The 25,194-nt window shown below is 37.8% G+C and overlaps 1 protein-coding gene across 3 annotated transcripts in view; it reads right to left on the reverse strand.

Annotated features, from left to right (window-relative positions):
- Positions 1 to 7,189: 7,189 nt before the first annotated feature.
- ehmt1b (euchromatic histone-lysine N-methyltransferase 1b) overlaps positions 7,190 to 25,194 on the reverse strand; it is an 83,828-nt gene continuing 65,823 nt past the window's right edge. For all 3 annotated transcript variants that reach the window (XM_061980764.2, XM_061980763.2, XM_061980762.2), the window contains 8 exons: positions 17,205 to 17,369; positions 16,809 to 16,953; positions 14,055 to 14,132; positions 12,516 to 12,631; positions 12,309 to 12,395; positions 12,032 to 12,110; positions 9,236 to 9,411; positions 7,190 to 7,555 (listed from right to left, as the gene is read on the reverse strand). In XM_061980764.2, the coding sequence (XP_061836748.2) occupies positions 7,366 to 7,555; positions 9,236 to 9,411; positions 12,032 to 12,110; positions 12,309 to 12,395; positions 12,516 to 12,631; positions 14,055 to 14,132; positions 16,809 to 16,953; positions 17,205 to 17,369 (1,036 nt within the window). In that variant the 3' untranslated portion in view covers positions 7,190 to 7,365. The remainder of the gene's footprint in view (positions 7,556 to 9,235; positions 9,412 to 12,031; positions 12,111 to 12,308; positions 12,396 to 12,515; positions 12,632 to 14,054; positions 14,133 to 16,808; positions 16,954 to 17,204; positions 17,370 to 25,194) is intronic.

Consider the following 25,194-nt stretch of genomic DNA (forward strand, 5'->3'; position numbering starts at 1 on the left):
CTGGCATCAAATTCTAAAGTTAATGATTATTTGCAACAACAAAAAAATGTTTATGAGTTTGAACATCAAATATGTTGTCTTTGTAGCAAATTCAACTGAATATGGGTTGCAAATCATTGTATTCCGTTTATATTTACATCTAACACAATTTCCCAACTCATATGGAAACGGGGTTTGTATATTCATACTCATATTAACAATCATATTCACAAAATAATGAGTATATACTGGTATCATATCGATACTAGTTTGATGGGATCAATACTTTTGTTGCAGTGCTCTTTCTCATCTCTTTTTGTCTCACACCCTAATTGTCAATGCTTTCAATATCCACTGGAAACTTTTGCATTTTGACCCTTTTTTTTAATTGACGCCTTCCAAAATTAAAAATTACATTTCAACAAAAAAAAATCTCATAGGAAATAGAAAAGCACTCAGAGAAAGCAGAACTTTGCCAGGTCCCAATAGTAAAAAAAATAAAAAAAAAAAATAAAATCATTTAAAAAGGTCTGAATTCAGACGGTGACCCAAATCCGCTCCAAAATGTAATCACTTGTTCATTACTCCTTTTCTGTCATTTAGTGAAGTGAAGTGAATTGTTTTTATATAGCGCTTTTGCTCTAGTGACTCAAAGCGCTTTACATAGTGAAACCCAATATCTAAGTTACATTTAATCCAGTGTGGGTGGCACTGGGAGCAGGTGGGTAAAGTGTCTTGCCCAAGGACACAACGGCAGTGACTAGGATGGCGGAAGCGGGTATCGAACTTGCAACCGTCAAGTTGCTGGCACGGCCATTCTACCAACCGAGCTATACCGCCCACATATATATATATATACATATATTTACTGAAAGTTGCATCCAAACTTAACGTTTCATTGCAGAATGAAAGAAATAGGGATCAAACTCAAGGCCCGGGAGCCAGATCCAGCCCGCCAAATCATTTTATGTGGCCTGCGAAAGCCTGTAAAAAATGTGTGTCAATAAAATAGTTCATTTTATTTACAAGATGCATTTGTTCTTTCAATTTTGACAGAAAAAAACACTATTTTTTTTTTACTTAAATACTATTGGATAATGCCAATTATTATATTATATGCTGTATTACACAGCTGGCTGTCTCATTCAGTAATAAAATATTAAATTCCATTTCGTTTTTAGCTTTCAATCAGACATTATTGTAAGGTTTTGTATTAGTGTTCCTGAAAATCCGATTGTGGGGGTTGCCCTCCCGTGGGTTCCTCGGACCACCAAACACTGCCACGAGAGCCCGGATCGGGTTTTACAACACTGTTTTATTTCCATCACAATGTGCTCGTGTTTTGCTTTTCAGCCAAATGTTCTTCTGCGTCCGTCTCTCGCTCTCGCTCCCACTCCAGCTCCAACAACGTGTCTCATGCCGGCTGCTGCTAATAAAGGCGACAGGTGATTAGATAACAACATACTTGCCAACCCTCCAGAATTTTCCGGGAGACTCCCGAAATTCAGCGCCTCTCCCGAAAACCTCCCGGGAAAAATATTCTCCCGAAAATCTCCCGATTTTCAGCCGGAGCTGGAGGCCACGCCCCCTCCAGCTCCATGCGGACCTGAGTGAGGACAGCCTTTTTTCACGACGGGAGGACAACAGGATGACAAGAACTAAATCATCCAGATTAGAGATAAATTGTATTATTATGTTTATCTTACCTAAAAATAAATATATTTATTAATTAAAAAAAACAAAAAACTAAATACATTTTTACTATATTTTGCTAAAAACATCAAAATTAATTGTATTTTTATTTTTTATTTTTTCTGACTCCTTATTACATCCAGCCATAGAATTATACATTAAAATAAACATATTTGAAATAATTAAATTTAAATTATCATAATAATTCATTTAAAATGACCAGATTTAATTATTAAAATAATTGCTTGTTTATCAACAACTTTAGCATTTTATTCATTACATTTTGAAGCTCTCAGAAGCCAAGTTATGTTATATTCTTTAATATTTATTTATGCAAGTTTGCAGTATCAATTATCCAAACACTGTTTTGTTTGCATATTTTCAGGATATATATATATATATATATATATATATATATATATATATATATATATATATATATATATATATATATATATATATATATATGAAATACTTGACTTGGTGAATTCTAGCTGTCAATATACTCCTCCCCTCTTAACCACGCCCCCAACCCCGCCCCCAAGCCCCCACCTCCCGAAATCGGAGGTCTCAAGGTTGGCAAGTATGGATAACAAGGCCCACCTGGGCCATCCACTCGCCTGTCGCTGTCTTCGAGGCCGGTCCTGGCACACCTCGTTCCGCGGCAGGCCCGCAGGCCACGCCCCCCTCCACACCGATATACCGGCCCCCAGACACATGTTTTTCTCTAAACCCCCCCCCCCCCCCCCACCCAAGTCAAAATAATTGCTCAGGCCTGCTGTATTACAAAAAGATGAAAGTAGTTAAATATCCACCTGCCACCTTTACTAATGATTTCCAAGCAAGTTAGCCATTAATTTGTACTTAAAAAACTTTGATAATCAAATGCATAGGCAATTGTGTAATATCATGAGGTGATTATACATTAATATTAGTGTTGTCAAATCATATATTTCTGTCAATCAGATGCATCACACTTGAATTCCAATAGATCACAGGTTATTACCCGCACGCATCATTTCAAAAAGCGGTCCTCTGACAGCTCTGACACCCCTGCTCTTGTCAGTCATCCACTAATCATCTCTGTGGGTGGAGGCGGGGACGCCAGCATACACACACACTGAAGTGGAAGCTCGTCGCGTAAACATAAGGTACCGTATTTTCCGGACTGGATTATAAGGCGCACTGCCGATGAATGGTCTTTTTTCTTTTTTCATATATAAGGCACACCGGATTATAGGGCGCATTAAAGGAGTCATATTATTATTTTTTCTAAATGTAAAACACTTCCTTGTGGTCTACATAACATGTAATGGTAGTTCTTTGGTCAAAATGTTGCATAGATTATGTTTTACAGATCATCTTCAAGCCGCTTTCTGACAGTCGCTTCCGGATGCGCCGTTTTGTGGGCGGTCTTATTTACGTGGCTCACCTTCGACAGCGTCTTCTCCCCCGTCATCTTTGTTGTAGCGGTGTAGCGTGCAAGGACGGGAGTGGAAGAAGTGTCAAAAGATGGAGCTAACTGTTTTAATGACATTCAGACTTTACTTAAATCAATAACAGAGCAGCATCTTCGCACCCGGAAACAAAAACAACGCCCGTGAAAAACCGTCCGACCGGAACGCTCTAATAACTAAAGTTCCTTGGGTGAATAATGTAAACTCACTACACCGGTATGTTTTAGCGCTTTCATGGCGAGTTTACTGACAGATATAAGTAAGAACTTTACACTACTTTATATTAGAAATGGCAACAGCGGAGGATGATTGTCCCATAACAAGAAGATACGGCGTCGTCACGGACTACAAAGGCGGATGCGCGCAATTTTTCAGTATTTATGCGGATCCCAAATACAGATCAGCAGGTAACAGAAGGAAAGAAAAGTTTATTTTGCATAATATTGCGAAACAAAACACCAGACAATATGTCTTACCTTATACACACACCATAATAATACTTGCATGTTGAAGCACAGTACAATCCATCAAGCGGTGCGGCGTCATAGCTTACCAAAGTCGTACTAAAACATTTTGACAGATTTTTGAGCGCCGTGTGTAATGTTCTATATTTTCAATGGAACATATAAAATGTTGGTGTTGTTTACTTGAGTCATATTGCAGTCTACACGTGTGTCTTATGTTTGACTGCCATCTACTGGTCACACTTATCATTACGCCATGTACCAAATAAAATTGCTTCGAGGTCAGTAAGCAAAACCAGAATTATTCCGTACATTTGGCGCACTGTCGAGTTTTAAGGGGGGAAAAAAAGGATTTTAAGTGCGACTATTATAGTGCGGAAAATACGGTAACTTAGTAGAAATGATCCGGATCGTACGGAGCCCCTAAAGGGACATGGGGGATTTTTTTTTTAAACATGCATCTCGTGCGCACAAGAAACGTTCTCATGCGCACGAGTAACTTTTTATAAAGTTATAAAAAAAATAAAAAAATAATTATAATTTTATTTTATTTTTTAGCCATGTATCTCGTGTGCATGAGAAAGTTTCCAATAAAATTAAAAAAAAAAAAAAAGTCAATTAATTTATAAAAAGTCTCTCGTGCGCACGAGATACATGTCGTAATAATTTTTTTTTAATATAAATTCATAAAAAGTTTCTCCTGCGTACAAGATAGTTTCTCGTGCGCACGAGATACATGTCCTAAAAAAAAAGACTAAAAATATGTTTTATTTTTTTTAATATAAATTTATAAAGTTTCTCGTGCGCACAAGATAGTTTCTCGTGTGCACGAGATACATGTCTAAAAATAATACTAAAAAAAATTATAATTTTTTTTTTAATATAAATTTATAAAAAGTTTCTCGTGCGCACAAGAGATATCTAAAAAAAAAAAAAAACTACAAAAAATTATATATATATTTTTTTATATATACATTTATAAAGTTTCTCATGTGCACAAGATAGTTTCTCGTGTGCACGAGATACATGTCTAAAAAAAAAATTATTAAAAAAATTATAATTTTTTTTTTTACATATAAATTTATAAAAAGTTTCTCGTGTGCACGAGATACATGTCTAAAAAAATACTAAAACAATTATAATTTTTTTTAAATATAAATTTATAAAAAGTTTCTCGTGCGCACAAGATAGTTTCTCGTGCGCACGAGATACATATCTAAAAAAAAACCTACAAAAAATTGTATATATTTTTTTTATATATACATTTATAAAGTTTCTCATGTGCACAAGATAGTTTCTCGTGTGCACGAGATACATGTCTAAAAAAAATAATTAAAAAAATTATTTAAAAAAATTTATATAAATTTATAAAAAGTTTCTCGTGTGCACGACATACATGTCTAAAAAAAATACTAAAAAAATTATAATTTTTTTTTAATATAAATTTATAAAGTTTCTCGTGTGCACAAGATACATATCTAAAAAAAAAAACGACAAAAAATTATATATATATTTTTTTAATATATGCATTTATAAAGTTTCTCATGTGCACAAGATAGTTTCTCGTGTGCACGAGATACATGTCTAAAGAAAATAATTTAAAAAATTATAATTTTTTTTTAATATAAATTTATAAAAAGTTTCTTGTGTGCACGACATACATGTCTAAAAAAAAAATACTAAAAAAAATTAAAAATTTTTTTTTTAATATAAATTTATAAAAAGTTTCTCGTGCATACAAGATAGTTTCTTGTGTGCATGAGATACATGTCTAAAAAAAATACTAAAAAAAATTATATATATATTTTTTAATATGGGACGGCGTGGCGCAGTGGAAGAGTGGCCGTGCGCAACCCGAGGGTCCCTGGTTCAATCCCCACCTAGTACCAACCTCGTCATGTCCGTTGTTTCCTGAGCAAGACACTTCACCCTTGCTCCTGATGGGTGCTGGTTAGCGCCTTGCATGGCAGCTCCCTCCATCAGTGTGTGAATGTGTGTGTGAATGGGTAAATGTGGAAGTAGTGTCAAAGCGCTTTGAGTACCTTGAAGGTAGAAAAGCGCTATACAACTACAACCCATTTATCATTATTTATCATTTAATATAAATTTATAAAAAGTTTCTCGTGCGCACAAGATAGTTTCTCGTGCACACGAGATACATATCTTAAAAAAAAAAACTACAAAAAATTATATATATATATTTTTTTAATATATAAATTTATAAAGTTTCTCGTGTGCCCAAGATAGTTTCTCGTGTGCACGAGATACATGTCTAAAAAAAAATACTAAAAAAAATTATATATATATTTTTTAATATAAATTTATAAAAAGTTTCTCGTGCGCACAAGATAGTTTCTCGTGCGCACGAGATACATATCTAAAAAAACAAAAACTACAAAAAATTATGTATATATTTTTTTAATATATAAATTTATAAAGTTTCTCATGTGCCCAAGATAGTTTCTCGTGTGCACGAGATACATGTCTAAAAAAAATAATTAAAAAAATTATAATTTTTTTTAATATAAATTTATAAAAAGTTTCTCGTGTGCACGACATACATGTCTAAAAAAAAATACTAAAAAAAATTATAATTTTTTTTTTTAATATAAATTTATAAAAAGTTTCTCGTGCGCACTAGATACATATCTAAAAAAAAAAAAAATTATATATTTTTTTATATATACATTTATAAAGTTTCTCATGTGCACAAGATAGTTTCTCGTGCGCATGAGATTTATGTCTAAAAAAAAATTATTACATTTTTTTTTTTTTTATATAAATTTATAAAAAGTTTCTCGTGCGCACAAGATAGTTTCTCGTGCGCACGAGATACATGTCTAAAAAATAATAATAAAAAAATAAAAAATTCCCCCATTTAGGCCCCTTTAGGATCGAAACCAAAACCAAACCATTTGATCATTATCCATTTCTGACATTTCCTGATAGTTTAATGAAAATCTGCCAATAACTCGTTGCTAACTAACAGACAATACCTGTTCCCTGGCGGAGGTAATAGGAGTAGCAAAACTAAAGCGCAACAAGCAAAAGAATGTATTAGTAGTAAATTTATTGAAAAAGACAACCATGGTTCCTGATCCAGGAATATGTAACAGAACAAAATGGAATCTTTTTTCCTTCCCCCACCCCCACCTTTTATCAAGATTTTGCACGACATCTATCATGAAATCTAAATAATTATGAGCAGAGCCACCTACAGTGAAGTATGATTAGAAAACTAACATTTAGAAAAACAGACCATTCTCTTATTTTACAAACAATGTTCACAAGGGTCAATAATGTGCATGTAAAAAAAAAAAAGAAAAAAGAAAAGAAAAGAGCACCATTTTCTTCCAGTAAGGATCAGTCCTGCCACTGTCGTGTGAACTCACCAAACACATTTTGTTTTTAATGTGTGCTCTTTCAAACACTCCACACAAAACTTCATTTTATAAACTCATTTTGCTGGAATGCTTCCAATTTCAAAAAGGTCAAAAGTCACCCACCTGGGTATAAACTGATGCTCCTCCTAAAAAAAGTGAAGGTAAACATGAAATGTAGACTGATGTTTGCTGCCCCCTGCTGGCCTTTTTGTTGTTGTTTTTAGCAGGATGCAAATGGCAGCATTTCACCATTCACAGTTGTCCAATTGCTCATCTTGTTCTGCCACAAAACACTTCTTTTTTTTTTTTTTTTTCATGACTGAAAGCGGAACCAATTCCTTTGTAAAAAAAAAAGTTCTTGGACGTGGAGACAAATGTATGAGTACGTGTCTAGGAGGGGCTTGAGGGGGCGTTGGAGGAGCTGGTGTCCGGAGAGGCGCTGGGCTGCTGCTGGTCCTCGGGCGTGCTGTCCGCCTGTAGCGACGCCATGGCTGCCGACGAGTACTTGCACTTGGAGGAGCCGCAGTCACAACTGAACATCTTGTTTTTCACTTCCCAGAAGTGCTTGCCGTAGTTAAAGCTGAGAAGTGGACAGAAGGGGAAAAAAAAGGATTGTCAACCATCTTTTTATTGTGTACTACAAACCCCAAAACCAGTGAAGTTGGCACCTTGTGTAAATGGTAAATAAAAAGAGAATACAATGATTTGCAAATCCTTTTCAACTTATATTCAATTGAATAGACTGTAAAGACAAGATACTTAACTGGAAAACGTCGCTATTTTTTGCAAATATTAGCTCATTTCAAAAAAGCTGGCACAAGTGGCAAAAAAGACAGAGTTGAGGAACGCTCATCAAACACTTATTTGGAACATCACACAGGTGAACAGGCTAATTGTGAACAGGTGGGTGCCATGATTGGGTATAAAAGCAGCTTCCATGAAATGCTCAGTCATTCACAAACAAGGATGGGGCGAGGGTCACCACTTTGTCAACAAATGCGTGAGCAAATTGTCCAACAGTTTAAGAACAACATTTCTCAACAAGCAAGGAATTTAGGGATTTCATCATCTACGGTCGGTAATATCATCAAAAGGTTCAGAGAATCTGGCGAAATCACGGCACGTAAGCGATAATATTATGGACCTTCGATCCCTCAGGCGGGACTGCATCAAAAGGCGACGTCAGTGTGTAAAGGATATCATCACATGGGCTCAGGGACACTTCAGAAAACCACTGTCAGTAACTACAGTTGGTCGCTACATCTGTAAATGCAAGTTAAAACTCTATTATGCAAAGCGAAAGCCATTTATCAACAACACCCGGAAACGCCGCCGGCTTTGCAGGGCCCGAGCTCCTCTAAGATGTACTGATGCAAAGTGTAAAAGTGTTCTGTGGTCTGACGAGTCCACATTTCACATTGTTTTTGGAAACTGTGGACGTCGTGTCCTCCGGACCAAAGAGGAAAAGAACCATCCGGATTGTTATAGGCGCAAAGTTGAAAAGCCAGCATCTGTGATGGTATGGGGGTGTATTAGTGCCCAAGGCATGGGTAACTTACACATCTGTGAAGGCGCCATTCATGCTGAAAGGTACATACAGGTTTTGGAGCAACATATGTTGCCATCCAAGCAACGTTATCATGGACGCCCCTGCTTATTTCAGCAAGACAATGCCAAGCCACGAGTAACAACAGCGTGGCTTCGTAGTAAAAGAGTGCGGGTACTAAACTGGCCTGCCTGTAGTCCCATTGAAAATGTGTGGCGCAATATGAAGCCTAAAATACCACAATGGAGACCCCGGACTGTTGAACAACTTAAGCTGTACATCAAGCAAGAATGGGAAAGAAATCCACCTGAAATAATTCGAAAATCAGTCTCCTCAGTTCCCAAACGTTTACTGAGTGTTGTTAAAAGGAAAGGCCATGTAACACAGTGGTGAACATGCCCCTGTGACAACTTTTTTGCAATGTGTTGCTGCTGTTAAATTGTAACTTAATGATTATTTGCTAAAAAAAATTAAGTTTCTCAGTTGTAACATTAAATATCTTGTCTTTGCAGTCTATTCAATTGAATATAAGTGGAAAAGGATTTACAAATCATTGTGAATACAAAGTGCCAACATCACTGGTTTTACAAAAGTAAAATAAATGAAAGTAGGTGTTAGTTTCGGTATAATTTATGTGTAAGTTCTGTTTCCATTTCAAACCGAGTGATTATGTAAAACATGACGACGGAGGAACAAAAATGTTGTTTTTTTTACCCCAGCTCCTCTCCAGCTTTGATGTTTTCACTAGCAAAGAAGGCGATGTGAGGGAAACGCAGGTCCTGGTGTGTAGTGAACACTCTGCAGGCGAACAAGTTGGGTTCGCACATGTGGTTGAGGAATCGGCTGACGTTGCCATAGAAACGGGCATCGATGCAGTACTGAGCTTGTGGCTGGGAGGCAGAGATAAAATACAACAATAATGACATGGTGGATTTTAAAGAAGTCACAGTTACTCGACAGCATATGAACAACTGAATGAACATGATTGGACGACCCGGAAAGTCTTCACAGCGTTTCACTTGTTTTCTTGTCCTCAAAATTCTACACACAATAATACCCCGTAATGACAATGTGAAATTATATTTTAAATTTTTGCAAATTTATAAAAACTAAAAAAAAATCACATGAACATAAGTATTCACAGTCTTTGTTCAATACTTTGTTGATTCATTTTTGGCAGCAAATACAGCGTTAAGTCTTTTTGGATACCATGCCACAAGCTTGGCACATTTATCTTTGGGCAGTATCGCCCATTCCTCTTTTCAGCACCTCTCAAGCTCCATCGGGTTGGATGGGAAGTGTTGGGTTTCATCCAGGATGTCTCTGTACATTGCTGCATTCATCTTAGTCGAGTCAGGGAGGTGATCAAGAACCCGATGGTCACTCTGTCAGAGCTACAGAGGGAAGGACAACCATCTCTGCAACAATCTACCAATCAGGCCTGTATGGTCTAGTACAGGGGTCAGCAACCCGCGGCTCTAGAGCTCTTTAGCGCCGCCCTAGTGGCTCTCTGGAGCTTTTGCAAAAATGTATGAAAAATGGAAAAAGATGAGGGGAAAAAATATATATTTTTTGTGTTAATATGGTTTCTGTAGGACAAACATGACACAAACCTCCCTAAGTGTTATAAAGCACACTGTTTATATTAAACAAGCTTCACTGATTCGAGTATTTGGCGAGCGCCATTTTGTCCTACTAATTTTGGCGGTCCTTGAACTCACCGCAGTTTGTTTACATGTATAACTTTCTCCGACTTTCTAGGACGTGTTTTATGCCACTTCTTTTTCTGTCTCATTTTGTCCACCAAACTTTTAATGTTGTGCATGAATGCACAAAGGTGAGTTTTGTTGATGTTATTGACTTGTGTGGAGTGCTAATCAGACATATTTGGTCACTGCATGACTGCAAGCTAATCAATGCTAACATGCTATTTGTGCTAGCTATATGTACATATTGCATCATTATGCCTCATTTGTAGCTATATTTGAGGTAATTTAGTTTCCTTTAAGTCCTCTTAATTCAATTTATATCTCATGACACACTGTGTATGTAATATGGCTTTTAATTTTTTGAGGCTCCAGACAGATTTGTTTTTGTATTTTTGGTCCAATATGGCTCTTTCAATATTTTGGGTTGCCGACCCCTGGTATAGTAGCAGACGGAAGCCATTTCTCATTAAAATGTTTGGAGGAAACCAAGCACCGCTCATCACCAGGCCAATACCATCCCTACAGTGAAGCATGGTGGTGGCAGCATCATGCTGTGGGGATGTTTTTCAGCGGCAGGAACTGGGAGACTAGTCAGGATAGAGGGAAAGATGAAAGCAGCTATGTACAGAAACATCCTGGATGATAACTAGAGATGTCCGATTATATCGAACTACCGATATTATCGGCCGATAAATGCTTTAAAATGTAATATCGGAAATGATCGGTATCGGTTTAAAAAAGTAAAATGTATGACTTTTTGAAATGTTGTTGTACGGAGTGGTACACGGACGTAGGGAGAAGTACAGAGCATAAATAAACCTTAAAGGCACTGCCTTTGCGTGCCGGTCCATTCACATAATATCTACGGCTTTTCACACACACACAAGTGAATGAAACTCATACTTGGTCAACAGCCATACAGGTCACACTGAGGGTGGCCGTATAAACAACTTTAACACTGTTACAAATATGCGCCACACTGTGAACCCACACCAAACAAGAATGACAAACACATTCCGGGAGAACATCCGCACCGTAACACAACATAAAACACAACAGAACAAATACCCAGAACCCCTTGCAGCACTAACTCTTCCGGGACGCTACAATATACACCCCCCCGCTACCCCGCCCACCTCAACCTCCTCATGCTCTCTCAGGGAGAGCATGTCCCGAATTCCAAGCTGCTGTTTTGAGGCATGTTAAAAAAAAAAAAATGCACTTTGTGACTTCAATAATAAATATGGCATCTTTTTCTATAACTTGAGTTGATTTATTTTGGAAAACCTTGTTACATTGTTTAATGCATCACGCGGGGCATCACAACAAAATTAGGCATAATAATGTGTTTATTCCACCACTGTATATATCGGTATCGGTTGATATCGGAATCGGTAATTAAGAGTTGGACAATATCGGAATATCGGCAAAAAAGCCATTATCGGACAACTCTAATGATAACCAACGCTTCCCATCTAACCTGATGGAGCTTGAGAGGTGCTGCAAATGGGCGAAACTGCCCAAAAGGTTTATTTTCAAAAAGACTTGAGGCTGTAATTGCTGCCAAATGTGCATCAACAAAGTATTAAGAAAAGGCTGTGAATACTTATGAACATGTGATGTGTTTGTTTGTTTTTTAATTTGCAAAACTGAAAAAAAAACACTTTCACATCGTCATTATGGGGTATTGTCTGTAGAATTTTGAGGACAAAAATGATTTTATTCTATTTGTGAAGTGAATACTTTCCGGATGCACTGAATGTGAGGCTGGACTTGGTTTTTGTGAGAACTGTGACTGTACCTTATCCTCTAAACTGAAGAGGAAAGCGTCATTCTGCCTCATTTCGGCTTCTGCTTCAGAGATGATCTCACCGATGTACCTGGTGACAAAATTGTGATTTTTTATATATTTTTTATTATGTTTCAGACATGAGTTTTCAAACATGAACAAAACTTCAATTGATGAAGCAGTCATAAATATTTAAAACAAGATGTTGAGTCTAAAAATGATTTATTTATTTCATCATCCATTAAAAAAAGTTATTCGTATAAGTTATGTATTAGTAAAAGAGACTTACTCGCAAACAAATGTCCCCTGTGGTATGTCTTGCAGTGCTCGGACACCCCAGCCCTTCTTAGTTGTCCTAAAGAGCTGAATCCTGGCCCTGGAATACATGACATGTTATTGCTTCTTGTTGTCTCTTCTCATTACAACAATGACATTTTCTCTCTGCAGCAAACTAGAAGATAAATTTTCTTTTGAAATAAATTCAAATGTTCTTTACCTGAGTCCATTTTGCACCACTCTGTTCTTGCAGGTCTTCCAACAGGAACAAGCATGGTTGCACTCAAAGATAAGAGGGGGCTCCTCACGGCAGAATTCCGGCAGAAGACAGGCATCCTATAAAAGTAGACCATTACCGTATTACGACTCGTTTTAAGAAGAGAACAGGCACAGGCACAAAAATGATCTTGTGCAGATGCTTAATACCAGCAATCAGTTCAAATGTACTGACTGTTTTATTCATTTATCTTCATTCATCTTTATCATTTTTTTTATTCATTCTTCTCTTTTACCTTCTTTGCTGCTCAAGCTATACTATTTTTATACTCCCGTTTACTTATTTAATCAATTATCTTTACACTCTTTATTTATTGTAATTGATCTTAATTGTTATGTATTTGACATTTGTATTTACTCTCATTTACCCAACTATCTATTTTTCTTTTTATTTGTCTTTTTTACTGCCATTTCCTTATTTAATTATCTTTACACTTTTTATATATTGTAACTGTTTTTTATGTTTAGATAATTGTTTGGTTTGTTTTCATTTCTCTTTTATTATTTACATATCCATTTTTATATTATTCATGTGTTTCTTTTCTTTTACATTCGTTAATGACCAAGTTATATTTGGTCAATTTATTTGACTCCCCATTTACTTATTCTATCTGTTATCGGTACACTCTATTTTTTTAACTTTATCATATTTTGTATTAATTTATAAGTTTTTATATATTTTTTTTCATTTCCCTTTTATTATTCAGTTATCTATTTCTTTATTATTTACTTTATTTATTAAAATGTTCTATTTTTCTTCTGTTTCACATTAATTTCTACTCAAACTATATTCTTTAAAAAATTATTAATATAATCAATCATCTTTACACATTTTCGATGTATTCATCATTTTTATTTATTCTAATTTTACACCTTTTATTTACATATCTACTTTTTTATTTTTCTTCTTTGTTATCTTCATCAATGACCAGCTACAGTATGTTTGATCAGTTTATTTGACTCACATTTACTTATCTAATCTATTATCTTTATTTATATAGCCTATTTGTTGTAACTAATCAACTACAGTTATGTTTATCTTTTGGATTTATATCTGTTTTGCTTGTTACTATCAGTTCAGTTCCAGTTTATTTCGAACATTTTATTCATATTTTAGTTTTTACACTTTCAACACTTTTTCTTCCTTATGTTTCACTTTTCTGTCCATTCATCAGTGTATAAGATGTCAATCCATTGTTATACAATCTCTATTATTTTCTCTTTCTATTACAAATACACACAATGACGCAGGAAGTCGACCACATTCAATCACATTTCTTTTTCTAAGTGTTGACATCATGTGAAAGAAATATCACTAGCTGAAGGGTTAGGATAATACATTTTGCTTCTTCTTACACCTTTTTGGACAGGTTGACTTGTGCAAACGTGATGCTCCTGAATGTAACTCAAATCAAATATCACTTCCTCATTTTGAGGGTACATCAAAATAGCATTATAAACACAGTGAATCTGGCCATCTTACCTTATCGTACCAGCAACGTAGACTTAGCTGTCCACACATGCAGGAGCTTGAAGAACAGTCTTCTTTGCAAACACAGTACTGTTTGATACATAGAACAATACCATCAGTCACTTCAGACTGGAAAAGGGGAAAAAAAAGGTACAGTTTGCACTAGGATTGTACGGTATACCGGTACTAATAAAGTAGTTATCCTAATTGAGTGAAATCGGTACTATACTGCGGCGGTGACGACATAACCGAGGCGCATGACGTTGAGTGTGTCAAAACGCACACACAAGCTGCATACAAGCAATAACATCTTGGAGAGGAAAAATGGCAAAAAAAACAACAACTATACTGGTTAATAAAGAGGGTGCGTAAAGAGCAATATGGAAGCATTTGGGTTTCAAAACTAACGCTAAAAGTGACGCTTTAGTGTTGCTTTAAAACACGCCTCGCCAAATTTGGCGATTAGTATTACCACCTTAGCTTCAAACTTAGGTCAACATTTAAATAATGAACATTCAGATCTGCACAAGGAATCATAAAGAGTGACAGGTAATAATGTAGTTCTAACACCTGTCCTGCTGTTTGGCTCCGGTGCAGACCGTCGTCAAGGAGCACAGGGAAGACGTTCCCTCCCGGGTTGATGTTTTAGTCAGGGGTAACCCTTCACTTTACAAGGGGCCTGCTAAGCTCCGCTTTCAGGTCAGAATTCGAAGCCGCCGATTTGTGACATTCCGGTTGCTTTATTATTAGTTTTGCACCCATTCCTTTTTCTACTGTGTAGTGCACGCGCTACCTCTCCCTCTCTTTACTCGCCCACTCACTCACTGATGTCACTCAGACAACACGTTGCCATTCTGTTAAACACACATACACTACTCTTATAAGTTAACCAGCTCCCCTGCTGTGCACACGTAGATACGTAGATATGCTTAGACTGATTTTATTTTATTTATCTCACACCTCCCTTCCTTTGCCTTTACCTGTTTCTCACCTTTTTTGTAAGGGGCGCCAGAAGTTGGCAGACCCGTCAGCGATCCTGTTCTGTCTCCCTGTAATGTTTGTCTGCTCTTGAATGGTATTGTGCTGAAAATCTTAAAGTATTTCTGATTCTGATTCTGATAGACACGCACACAGCAGCTTGGATTGATGCCAAATATTAGCAGAGTTAAGACCGCCCATCTAACGTCAACTAGTGTGCCGCGGCACACTAGTGTGCTGTGAGATACAGTCTGGTGTGCCGTGGGAGATTATCTAATTTCACCTATTTGGGCTAAAGATATTTTTTGCAAACCAGTAATTATAGTCGGAAAATGATGTGTTGTTGTTGAGTGTCGGTGCTGTCTAGAGCTCGGCAGAGTAACCGTGTAATACTCTTCCATATCAGTAGGTGGCAGCCGGTAGCTAATTGCTTTGCAGATGTCGGAAACAGCGGAAGGCAGTGTGCAGGTAAAATGTGTCTAATGCTTAAACCAAAAATAAACAAAAGGTGAGTGCCTCTAAGAAAAGGCATTGAAGCTTAGAGAAGGCTATGCAGAACAAAACTAAAACTGAACTGGCTACAAAGTAAATAAAAACAGAATGCTGGACGACAGCAAAGACTTACTGTGGAGCAAAGACGGCGTCCACAATGTACATCCGAACATGACATGACAATCAACAATGTCCCCACAAAGAAGGATTAAAAACAACTGAAAAACGACTTTTTACTGTCAACGGAGTTTCGTTTTTAATAATTTCTGCTGGTGGTGTGCCTCTGGATTTTTTCAACACAAAAAATGTGCCTTGGCTAAAAAAAAGGTTGAAAAACACCGAACTAGTGCAAGTAAAATGACTGAATTTGGTAACAAATTGCTACAACTTGTGTTTTATCTTTAACAATGTGTGTTTTACCTGCTACATTGCTTATATGTGTGCATTCATCCATAGTTTTTTTTTTAGTACTTACAAATAATTGTATTTTTCTTAAAACACAGACCATGATTGGCAGCCATATCATGTTAATAAAGAGTTTTTATTATATTGTAATGTAATTCTTGATCACGGAAAATTGTAAATTGTTCTATGAGTGCAACAAGAAAAACAATGTGTTTAATGCCCCTTAATTTATATTTTAACCTTATATTTTTTTTCTTTGAGTGCAATAGGAAACATTTGTTAGAATAGAATAGAATAGAGTTTTATTTGTCTTTATTATAGTGAACAGGTTCAAAGAACAACGAAATTGGAGCAGATCCCCTAAGGTGCATACACAATAATTTAGTAATATAAATAGTAAAAAAAAAAGTTTTTCAAAATATGATAAAGAAGATATGTATCTATATACATGCATATATCCACACACATGCATATATCCATACATATGCATATATATACATATACACATATAACATTATTGCACATTATAGTCCGAAAAAATAAAAAGACATGATACATGAGGACATGACGGACACATTGTGCTCACTCAGGCCTGTTTAATGCTACTATGGCTCTTGGGTAAAAACTGTTTTTTAGTCTATTTGTGCCCGCTTTTAGCACCCTATAGCGTCTGCCCGAGGGTAGCAGTTCTAGGTGGCAGTGCTCGGGGTGGAATGGGTCTTTCAGGATGCTTGTTTATTGTATTGTAGGATTTTCTGTTAAATTAAAGCCAAAATTTAGTTTTTTTCGCAGTTCCCTTTATTTGGGAAAGTATCAAGAAGTATTGATATACATTTTGGTACCGGTACCAATCTATTGGTATCAGGACAACCCTAGTTTGCACTAACTCACCTGTAAGTGTGTGATGTTTCTGTCAATGTTCATCGGGGAGGTGACACAGTTTTCAAGGATGTACTTATAGTCGTCTGGATAAGGTTCGCCGTCCACAAAGTTGACACAAGGAATTGGAACTCTCTCTTGCCCAAGAGCGATGTCACTGTGCACAGACCACACACACGATGTCATATAATTATGCATGTATCTTTTCATGCTCCAGCACTTCGTTTACCTTAGCTTTACCTCATCACCGCCAAGGTGACACAACAAGTTAGTCATTTATATCCATACTGCTATATATGCCTTATATAAGGAACAGTAGCCATATCCATACTGCTATGGCTACTGTTCCTTATATAAACCCCTCTTTAACACCTCACATTGAAAAGGGAAGCACAGATCAATTTGAACCTGTGAAGGATTTTTCTGGCTGCCTGAGTGACGTTCTTGGCATCCTTCTCTCTCTTGTTGGCCTGCAGGGCTGCAAAGGTTTTTGTGTTGTGACCGCAGCAGTCTGGAGGGGTTTCTCCCTCGCGGTTTTTGAGGAAAACATCCGCTCCGTGAGATAAGAAGAGCCTGGAATGTACAAAAGCAACATTTTAAAAACATAAAAGATTTAACAACAAGGCAATTAGCGTAATAATATACAGTCGTGGTCAAAAGTTTACATACACTTGTAAAGAACATAATGTCATGGATGTCTTGAGTTTCCAATAATTTCTACAACTCTTATTTTTTTGTGATAGAGTGATTGGAGCACATACTTGTTTGTCACAAAAAACATTCATGAAGTTTGGTTCTTTTATGAATTTATTATGGGTCTACTGAAAATGTGACCGAATCTGCTAGGTCAAAAGTATACATACAGCAACATACATGATCAATTTTGGTGATGTAGAAAAGTTACAAATCAAATTAGCTTCATGGCATGGCCTCTTAACTTCATGTGAGTAATTATGATTGACGACACCTGTTGACATATCTGAGCCCATTTAAACAGGGCTCATGTGATGCAGTCATTAGACTCGGTTACAAAGGCGACAAGGAGTGGTCAAAAATTCAACCAGAAGCTTGTGGATGGCTACCAAAAGCGCCTTATTGCAGTGAAACTTGCCAAGGGACATGTAACCAAATATTAACATTGCTGTATGTATACTTTTGACCCAGCAGATTTGCTCACATTTTCAGTCAACCCATAATAAATTCATAAAAGAACCAAACTTCATGAATGTTTTTTGTGACCAACAAGTATGTGCTCCAATCACTATCCCCCCAAAAATAAGAGTTGTACAAATTATTGGAAACTCAAGACAGCCATGACATTATGTTAGGGGTGTAACGGTACGTGTATTTGTATTGAACCGTTTCAGTACGGGGGTTTCGGTTCGGTGGTGTACCGAACGAGTTTCCACACGAACATATTAAGTGGCCGCCTAAGCTAAAGTCTTAACAAGCTGCTGCGCTTCGTTCTGCCTGTCTCTGTCAGTACTCTACACAGCACCCAGCATTGTCCCACCCACACAACCATCTGATTAGTTACACCCAGAGCGGTAACAGCCAATCAGCAGTGCGTATTCAGAGCGCATGTAGTCAGTGCTCAAGCGTTGTCATGAGCAGGTAGGTGTTCAGCAGGTAAGCATCAGGCAGCGGACTCTCCCCAAATTATAATAAACACCTCCCACAGTGACGTGCAGTCACTAGAGGCAGGTGAGGCCCCGCCTCACCTGCCATCATTGAAAGAAAAAAAATTAATTAAATTGTTAAATGTATCCAGTGATTATACTATAAAGTTATTTTCCATTTAACTTCACCAGTTTTAGATTATTTTTATTCAAAATCGCTGAATTTTCACATTTGCCGTTCAAATACTGAGAAGAGACGGTGCGGTGATCAGCAGCCAGTTGAGGCACGTCACTCAGTTGTGCCTCAACATGGATTGCGGACTCGGCTAACTGCTGGCCTGCTGTGCAGTGAGACCGTATTGCTATATGAACTATATTATACATTTCCATAGTTTAGTTAGCTGAGGTATATAATGTACAGTGTATTTTGTCAACAACTGTATGTGTGTAACGTATTTCTTGTGCTGAGCAATCATAAAACTGCTGCGAAGACGCACTGTGTGAGGCTCGCAGTAATCCCGCCTCCTGGTGGTAAAGAAGCACCCTCGCCGTAGAATGCACCCCCTGACGGGAGTGTTGTATCAACTAAAGCCCACACTTAAACTTTCCACGTGCAAGATTGAATCTATTTAAAAAAGTTATTTATTAAGAAGCCAAAAAGTGCAAAAACAATAATGTTCGTGTTGGAGGAGTTGTGAATGACTGCAGGGCCACAACATTAGGTACACCTGCAGACTGCAGCACGGATTTCATATTTCATTCATTCACAACTCCTCCAACACGAACATTATTGTTTTTGCACTTTTTGGCTTCTTATTGAGCTGCTGCATTTTTTGGTTGGGTTGTTTATTTCTATTGAGTAACTTCTACATTTCTAAAAGGGGAGGAATGTAATAGAGTGATCTATGTTTGTTTGTTGCCATCTCCTGGTTAATGTTGGCTATAGCGTGCTGTGGTTACATTTTGGTTGGCCAACGATTTACGTGGTGTTGCGCACCTGACGTCAAGTGTGTTGAGTCTGTTCTGAAGTCTACAGTAAAGAGACGTACTTCATCACCTCGTCTGGTTATTGCCTCCAACCCAATATATTACATAAAGGTAAGACCATAATAACGTTTTTTTTTATTAAATGTGCTTTTTTGTGTGCTACAGTTTGTATGTGTAAAGTTAAAGTTAAGTTAAAGTACCAATGATTGTCACACACACGAGGTGTGGTGAAATGTGTCCTCTGCATTTGACCCATCCCCTTGATCACCCCCTGGGAGGTGAGGGGAGCAGTGGGCAGCAGCGGCGCCGCGCCCGGGAATCATTTTTGGTGATTTAACCCCCAATTCCAACCCTTGATGCTGAGTGCCAAGCAGGGAAGAATGCTGGTATGAGCTTTTAAACATAACCCGTTAACTGCTGCCAATCAAATGGTGAATAAGAAAGTCTTTAGGGTTCATCTGTTTGTAAATCTGACTGTGATGAAGTCAGTGCCTCACCAGCCATGAACCTCACCGCACGTCACTGGCCTCCCAGTCAACTACTAGTAACCTCACTATGAGCCCGTTGACGTTCTAGAAACACAAAAGGCTCGCTCGCAGTCCTGGCTTGAGGTGAAGGCTAATTAGCTTTTAGCATAACGTTCGCTCATTTTGCGGTGTGTGTGTGTGTGTGTGCGTGTGTGTGTGTGCGTGTGTGTGTGTGTTACGGACAGCACAGCCTTGTCTGTCTGTTATTTCACTTTACAATTTTCTATAAAAGGACATTATGTTAAATGAAGCGTTTCTGTCTCTGATAGTTGATATAATAATGTAACTGCATCATTAAGCCTACATGAACTCCATGGTGTTCATGGATGAATAGTCTCTCCTATTGCTATTGTACTATTTTTTCAGCTATACTTACATTAATCATTAGTAATGGAGCAGCCTAGTTTTGAATTGCAGGGTCCCTGCTATCACATGTTAATAAAAATATAACATTTACATAATAAAAATCAACTACAGGCTTCCCAAATGCTGTAATAAATTAAGCATGATGAGTTAACTTGAAACTGTTTAATGTTGCACTTTTTATATGTAGAAGAAAAGTTTTGTAATTTTATTTAATCTAAGCAACAACTTGAGGCAGTTTAATGTTGATTAACGTGGGCCGAATTATTATAGTGTTCCCAATGTTAAAAGGATAAAGCTATTGTTTACAAATTTGGTAAATAAATAACCACAAAATGTATATTTTGTTGTTTTCTTACTGTACCGAAAATGAACCGAACCGTGACCTCTAAACCGAGGTACGTACCGAACCGAAATTTTTGTGTACCGTTACACCCCTACATTATGTTCTTTACCAGTCTTGACCACGACTGTATATCAATAAATAAACAATTGTTAAGCGCTTTAGGCGTCGACAATTGCGCCACGTATAATTTATTCATTATATTCAGTCAGCCCAATTCATGTTGACAACCCGTCTATGTCGTCAAACTCATCAATTCCAGGGGCTTCATGTATCAAGAGTTGAGTGGATTTTCTAATAAAAATAGTTGTACGCTCAAATCCAGAAAACGGCTTACTCACAAAAAAATGTATATGTATTAAAGTGTGCGCACGCACTAATCTAAGCATATTTAATTTTTTACATCCCAATCAACGCAGAATTGAGCTCACGTTTGTGTTGGCCTTGGCGTCAGCAAATCATATTGAAAATATCAGAATTCACCGCCAAGCAGTAGGAAGTGCTTTTTTCTGGCGTTTCGAGCGAACGTAAGAGGGTTGAGAGGGATAAAGTGTGTGAGCCCGTCAATGCTGTGGCGTCAAAGAACCTCACACAGGAACAAATAGGAAATAAGTGATACCACATCAGGAAGAAGATGAAGAATAAAACTGATGTGGTGAGGGGACCAGAGATAAGTGCTTACCCGGTTTGAAAAGATAGTCACTGCAAAGATAGGTAAAACTTTAGAAGACTCTGATTACCCCTAATATAAATATAATTTGTGTAATTTACAACCAAATGTGTTCATACAATAGACTGCTTACAGCCAGATTAGAGTTTTATGTAACCATTTTTATATATGGTTTGAAATATTTCAAATTTAAACGTGCTAGTATATAAAAAAAAATACGAAAGACTTCGAATCTTGTTTCATTATAACACAGGACAGTTATTTTTTCTCCACCGTCTCCTGTTGTCTTCTATCGCTCGGCTGTCGAGAGCCTGCTGACGTACTGCATAACAGTGTGGTACCCCGGCTGCACTGAAGCAGACAAAAATTAGGGTAGGATATAGTATAGGGGTGAATTATTTATTATAATTTAGAGTTCAAGATGGTGACAGCTCTGGGAAAGAAGCTGTCTCTGAGCCTGGTTGTTCTGGCTCTGATGCACCTGTAGCGCCAGCCCGATGGTAGCAGGTCAAACAGGTGTAAGCCAGGGTGTGTACTGTCCTTGGTGATGTTTTTTGCTCTGTTGAGGCAACGGGAGTTATGTAAATCCTTCAGGGAGGTCCTCTACTGTGCAATATTACCCTTCGAGCGCAATACATCTGACACTGATTGTTATCACTCCGGTACACTTGTCTTGTTCTGTATATTGTACAGTATTTTGTATATTGTTTTGTATATTGTACAGGATTGCTTATTATTTTTTATTGGATAGTAGTCTATTTATTTCAATTCTTAGTTTTATCTTTATTACTTCTTGTGTAATTTATTTTTATCCCATATTTGTTCCCACTACCGCACCTTAAATTGGAGTCCTTTATCTCGTTATATGCAAATATAATGACAATAAAGTCCATTCTATTCTATTCTATTCTGTACCATTAATGCGCCGCAACACCCGGCGGCTGCTGCCGATTGGCCAGGCTGTGCTGCAGTCACAGGAACACATTGTGACAGCAATACGGCAAAATTATTGCCCGGATAAATAACAGACGTCCACACAAATATGAATATGAAGCATTATATGCAGTGACGAAAAACTGCATTTTGTGGCATCGATCTTTTACATTGTTGAGGTTAAATGTTGGCAAAGCCCAAAGGACCACCTCCGTGTGTCGCCAAAGTATCCACAGCATGTAGAAACATTTTCAACTTCAGTTCACTCTTTATACATCGCAACTTTGCCATGAAAAAGCCTGTACACCAAGTCCATTGATGTTGACATGTGTTTTAGTGATGGTAACTTAATACAGGGTCACCAACCAGTAGCTTATGAGCTACCTTTAGATCCCCAGCTGATTTTGAGTAGATCACCAAGGGGTCAAATAATATTTCCTTAACCTCTTAAGGCCCAAGCTGTTTGTTTACATGCTTTTTGTATTTCTCTTTGCTATTTGGGCTTATTGGACCCTAATTAGAATAAAAACTAAAAATGATCTTTTAATATGATGTACTGAGTCCATAAGTACACAAATGTGTACTTCATGTGTAGTGACATGCAAATGTTTATTTTTACACTTTTTTTCCCCAAATTCCATTGTATGTTATATTCTTCTGACACCACCAGATAGCAGTATAAGTGTCCATATGTCGGCATAAGACCCCAATTCAGTAGTGTACACAATTTTGGAAATAAGAGCTAAAAGGTGCTGTCCACGCATGTGGCCACGAAGGCCTTTAGAGATTGTAAACTTGTGTTTTTATTTCCCTGCCTTCTCTTTTATTGTGATGTGTTTCCTCAGCTCATTAGTCTCCAGCGAGGGGCGGACACTAAGGCATACCTGCAACCTATTTCTTCAGAGGAGTATTTAAGCTCGTCACCCACAGCTGGGTCTTGCTGGTTATTTTATCCTGCACCTCCCACGTGCATGCGCCTACTTCGTCTCGTCAGTCCTGGTACGTTATTTTTCCTTAGTCCTGTTATTTCTAATTTTGTTGTGTTTGTTTCCCAGCCTCCTTGAGGCAGCAAGGACATTATGCTGTGCTGAGTGCGTCCTGGTTTTTTCCCCTGTCGATCACTGAGGAACCTGTTTTAGTTAGTATTCATGGTGTGCATTTCTGCCCCATCGCTTTTTGTTACACTTTTTGGACTTATTAAATGTATTCATTTTTTGTTATTCAAACTTGCCTCCCGTCTCTGCATCCCGGGGTCACCCCCTTGACCAGTTCTTAACAAAACTGTCAGTAAAAATTATTGGTGCTTTGGCACCAGCATTTAGACTGGAAATGATCAAGGACTGCTGAAGCATGCTTGGATCAGAGGCAAACGTATTTTTTTTATAACTGTTCAATTCAGACATGATTCCTCGTATTTAATGACAAATGACCACAAAATAGCATAACGACTGTTTTCCGGTTGAGTGGAGATATGTTTCCTAAATAAAATGCAATTTAAATGTTGCCAGTCATATAAACACACAAAATAATTTTTTTGTCAAAGTAACTCAAATAGTGATTTAAAAGAAACTACTGAAATACAAAATGAACAAACTTTATTGTCAATATTTTTATTACAAAATGTGAGGCGTGGTTTCCAACATTTTGTTCATACACTGGCAAAACAAGTTTATTCACTTTGTTTGTGTTGAAATAAGCTGTGAAAATACATTTTACATAACGAGTAGCTCTCTGCCATTCTTATTTAGTAAAAATAGCTCTCAGAGGAAAAAAGGTTGGAGACCGATGCCTTATTAAAACTACCCAAGGTGTCAACCTTTTTCCTCGCAGACACTGAATGTATGCGCTTCACAACAGAACTGTCAAAATGCAGTCGTGAAGTGGGCAGAGTCCCTGCCACAGTACGCTGAAATCTGTGAGAACCTTAATAGTGTTATGCGTCACACCTGGTCCAACTAAGCCAGGGGTCGGCAACCCGCGGCTCCGGAGCCGCATGCGGCTCTTTGATCACTCTGATGCGGCTCAGCAGCTTACTTGCTGAACCCCCCAATTTTCCCGTGAGACTTCCGGATTTCAGTGCCTCTCGCAGAAAACTCCCGGGATTAATAATCACCGATTTTCACCCTTACAGCTATAATAAGGGCGTGCCATGATGGTACAGCATTTGGCGCTCTCTACAATCTGTATAAACAGCGTGCCAGCCCAACACTTGTTATACAATATACATATTCTGCTTGCACACGTACGTGACAGCAAGGCATACTTTGTCAACAGCCACACAGGTTACACTGACGGTGACCATATAAAACAACTTTAACACTCTTACTAATAACGCCTCTTACCATCCAAAAAAAAAAAAAAAAAAAAAAAAAAAAAAAAATCGCTGCCGTTGTGTCCTTGGGCGGGACACTTCACCCTTTGCCCCCGGTGCCACTCACACCGGTGAATTGAATGATGAATGATAGGTGGTGGTCGGAGGGGCCGTTGGCGCAAATTGCAGCCACGCTTCCGTCAGTCTACCCCAGGGCAGCTGTGGCTATGAAAGTAGCTTACCACCACCAGGTGTGAATGATTGATGGGTTCTACATGTAAAGCGACTTTGGGTACTTAGAAAAGCGCTATATAAATCCCAGTTATTATTATTATTATTATTAATGCGCCACACTTTGAACCAAAACCAAACAAGAATGACAAACACATTTCGGGAGAACATCTGCACCTTAACACAACATAAACACAACAGAACAAACACCCAGAATCCCATGCAGCCCTGACTCTTCCGGGCTACATTATACACCCCTGCTACCACCAAACCCCGCCCCCATCCCAACCCTGCTCCCTCACACATCAACCCCCCACCCCGCCCTCCCCTCTGTGCGTCGGTTGAGGTGGGCGGGGTTTGGTAGCGGGGGTGGATAATGTATCCCGGAAGAGTTAGGGCTGCATGGGATTCTGG

Source organism: Nerophis lumbriciformis, linkage group LG20 (genome assembly GCF_033978685.3).
Source record: "Nerophis lumbriciformis linkage group LG20, RoL_Nlum_v2.1, whole genome shotgun sequence".
NCBI lineage: Eukaryota > Metazoa > Chordata > Actinopteri > Syngnathiformes > Syngnathidae > Nerophis > Nerophis lumbriciformis.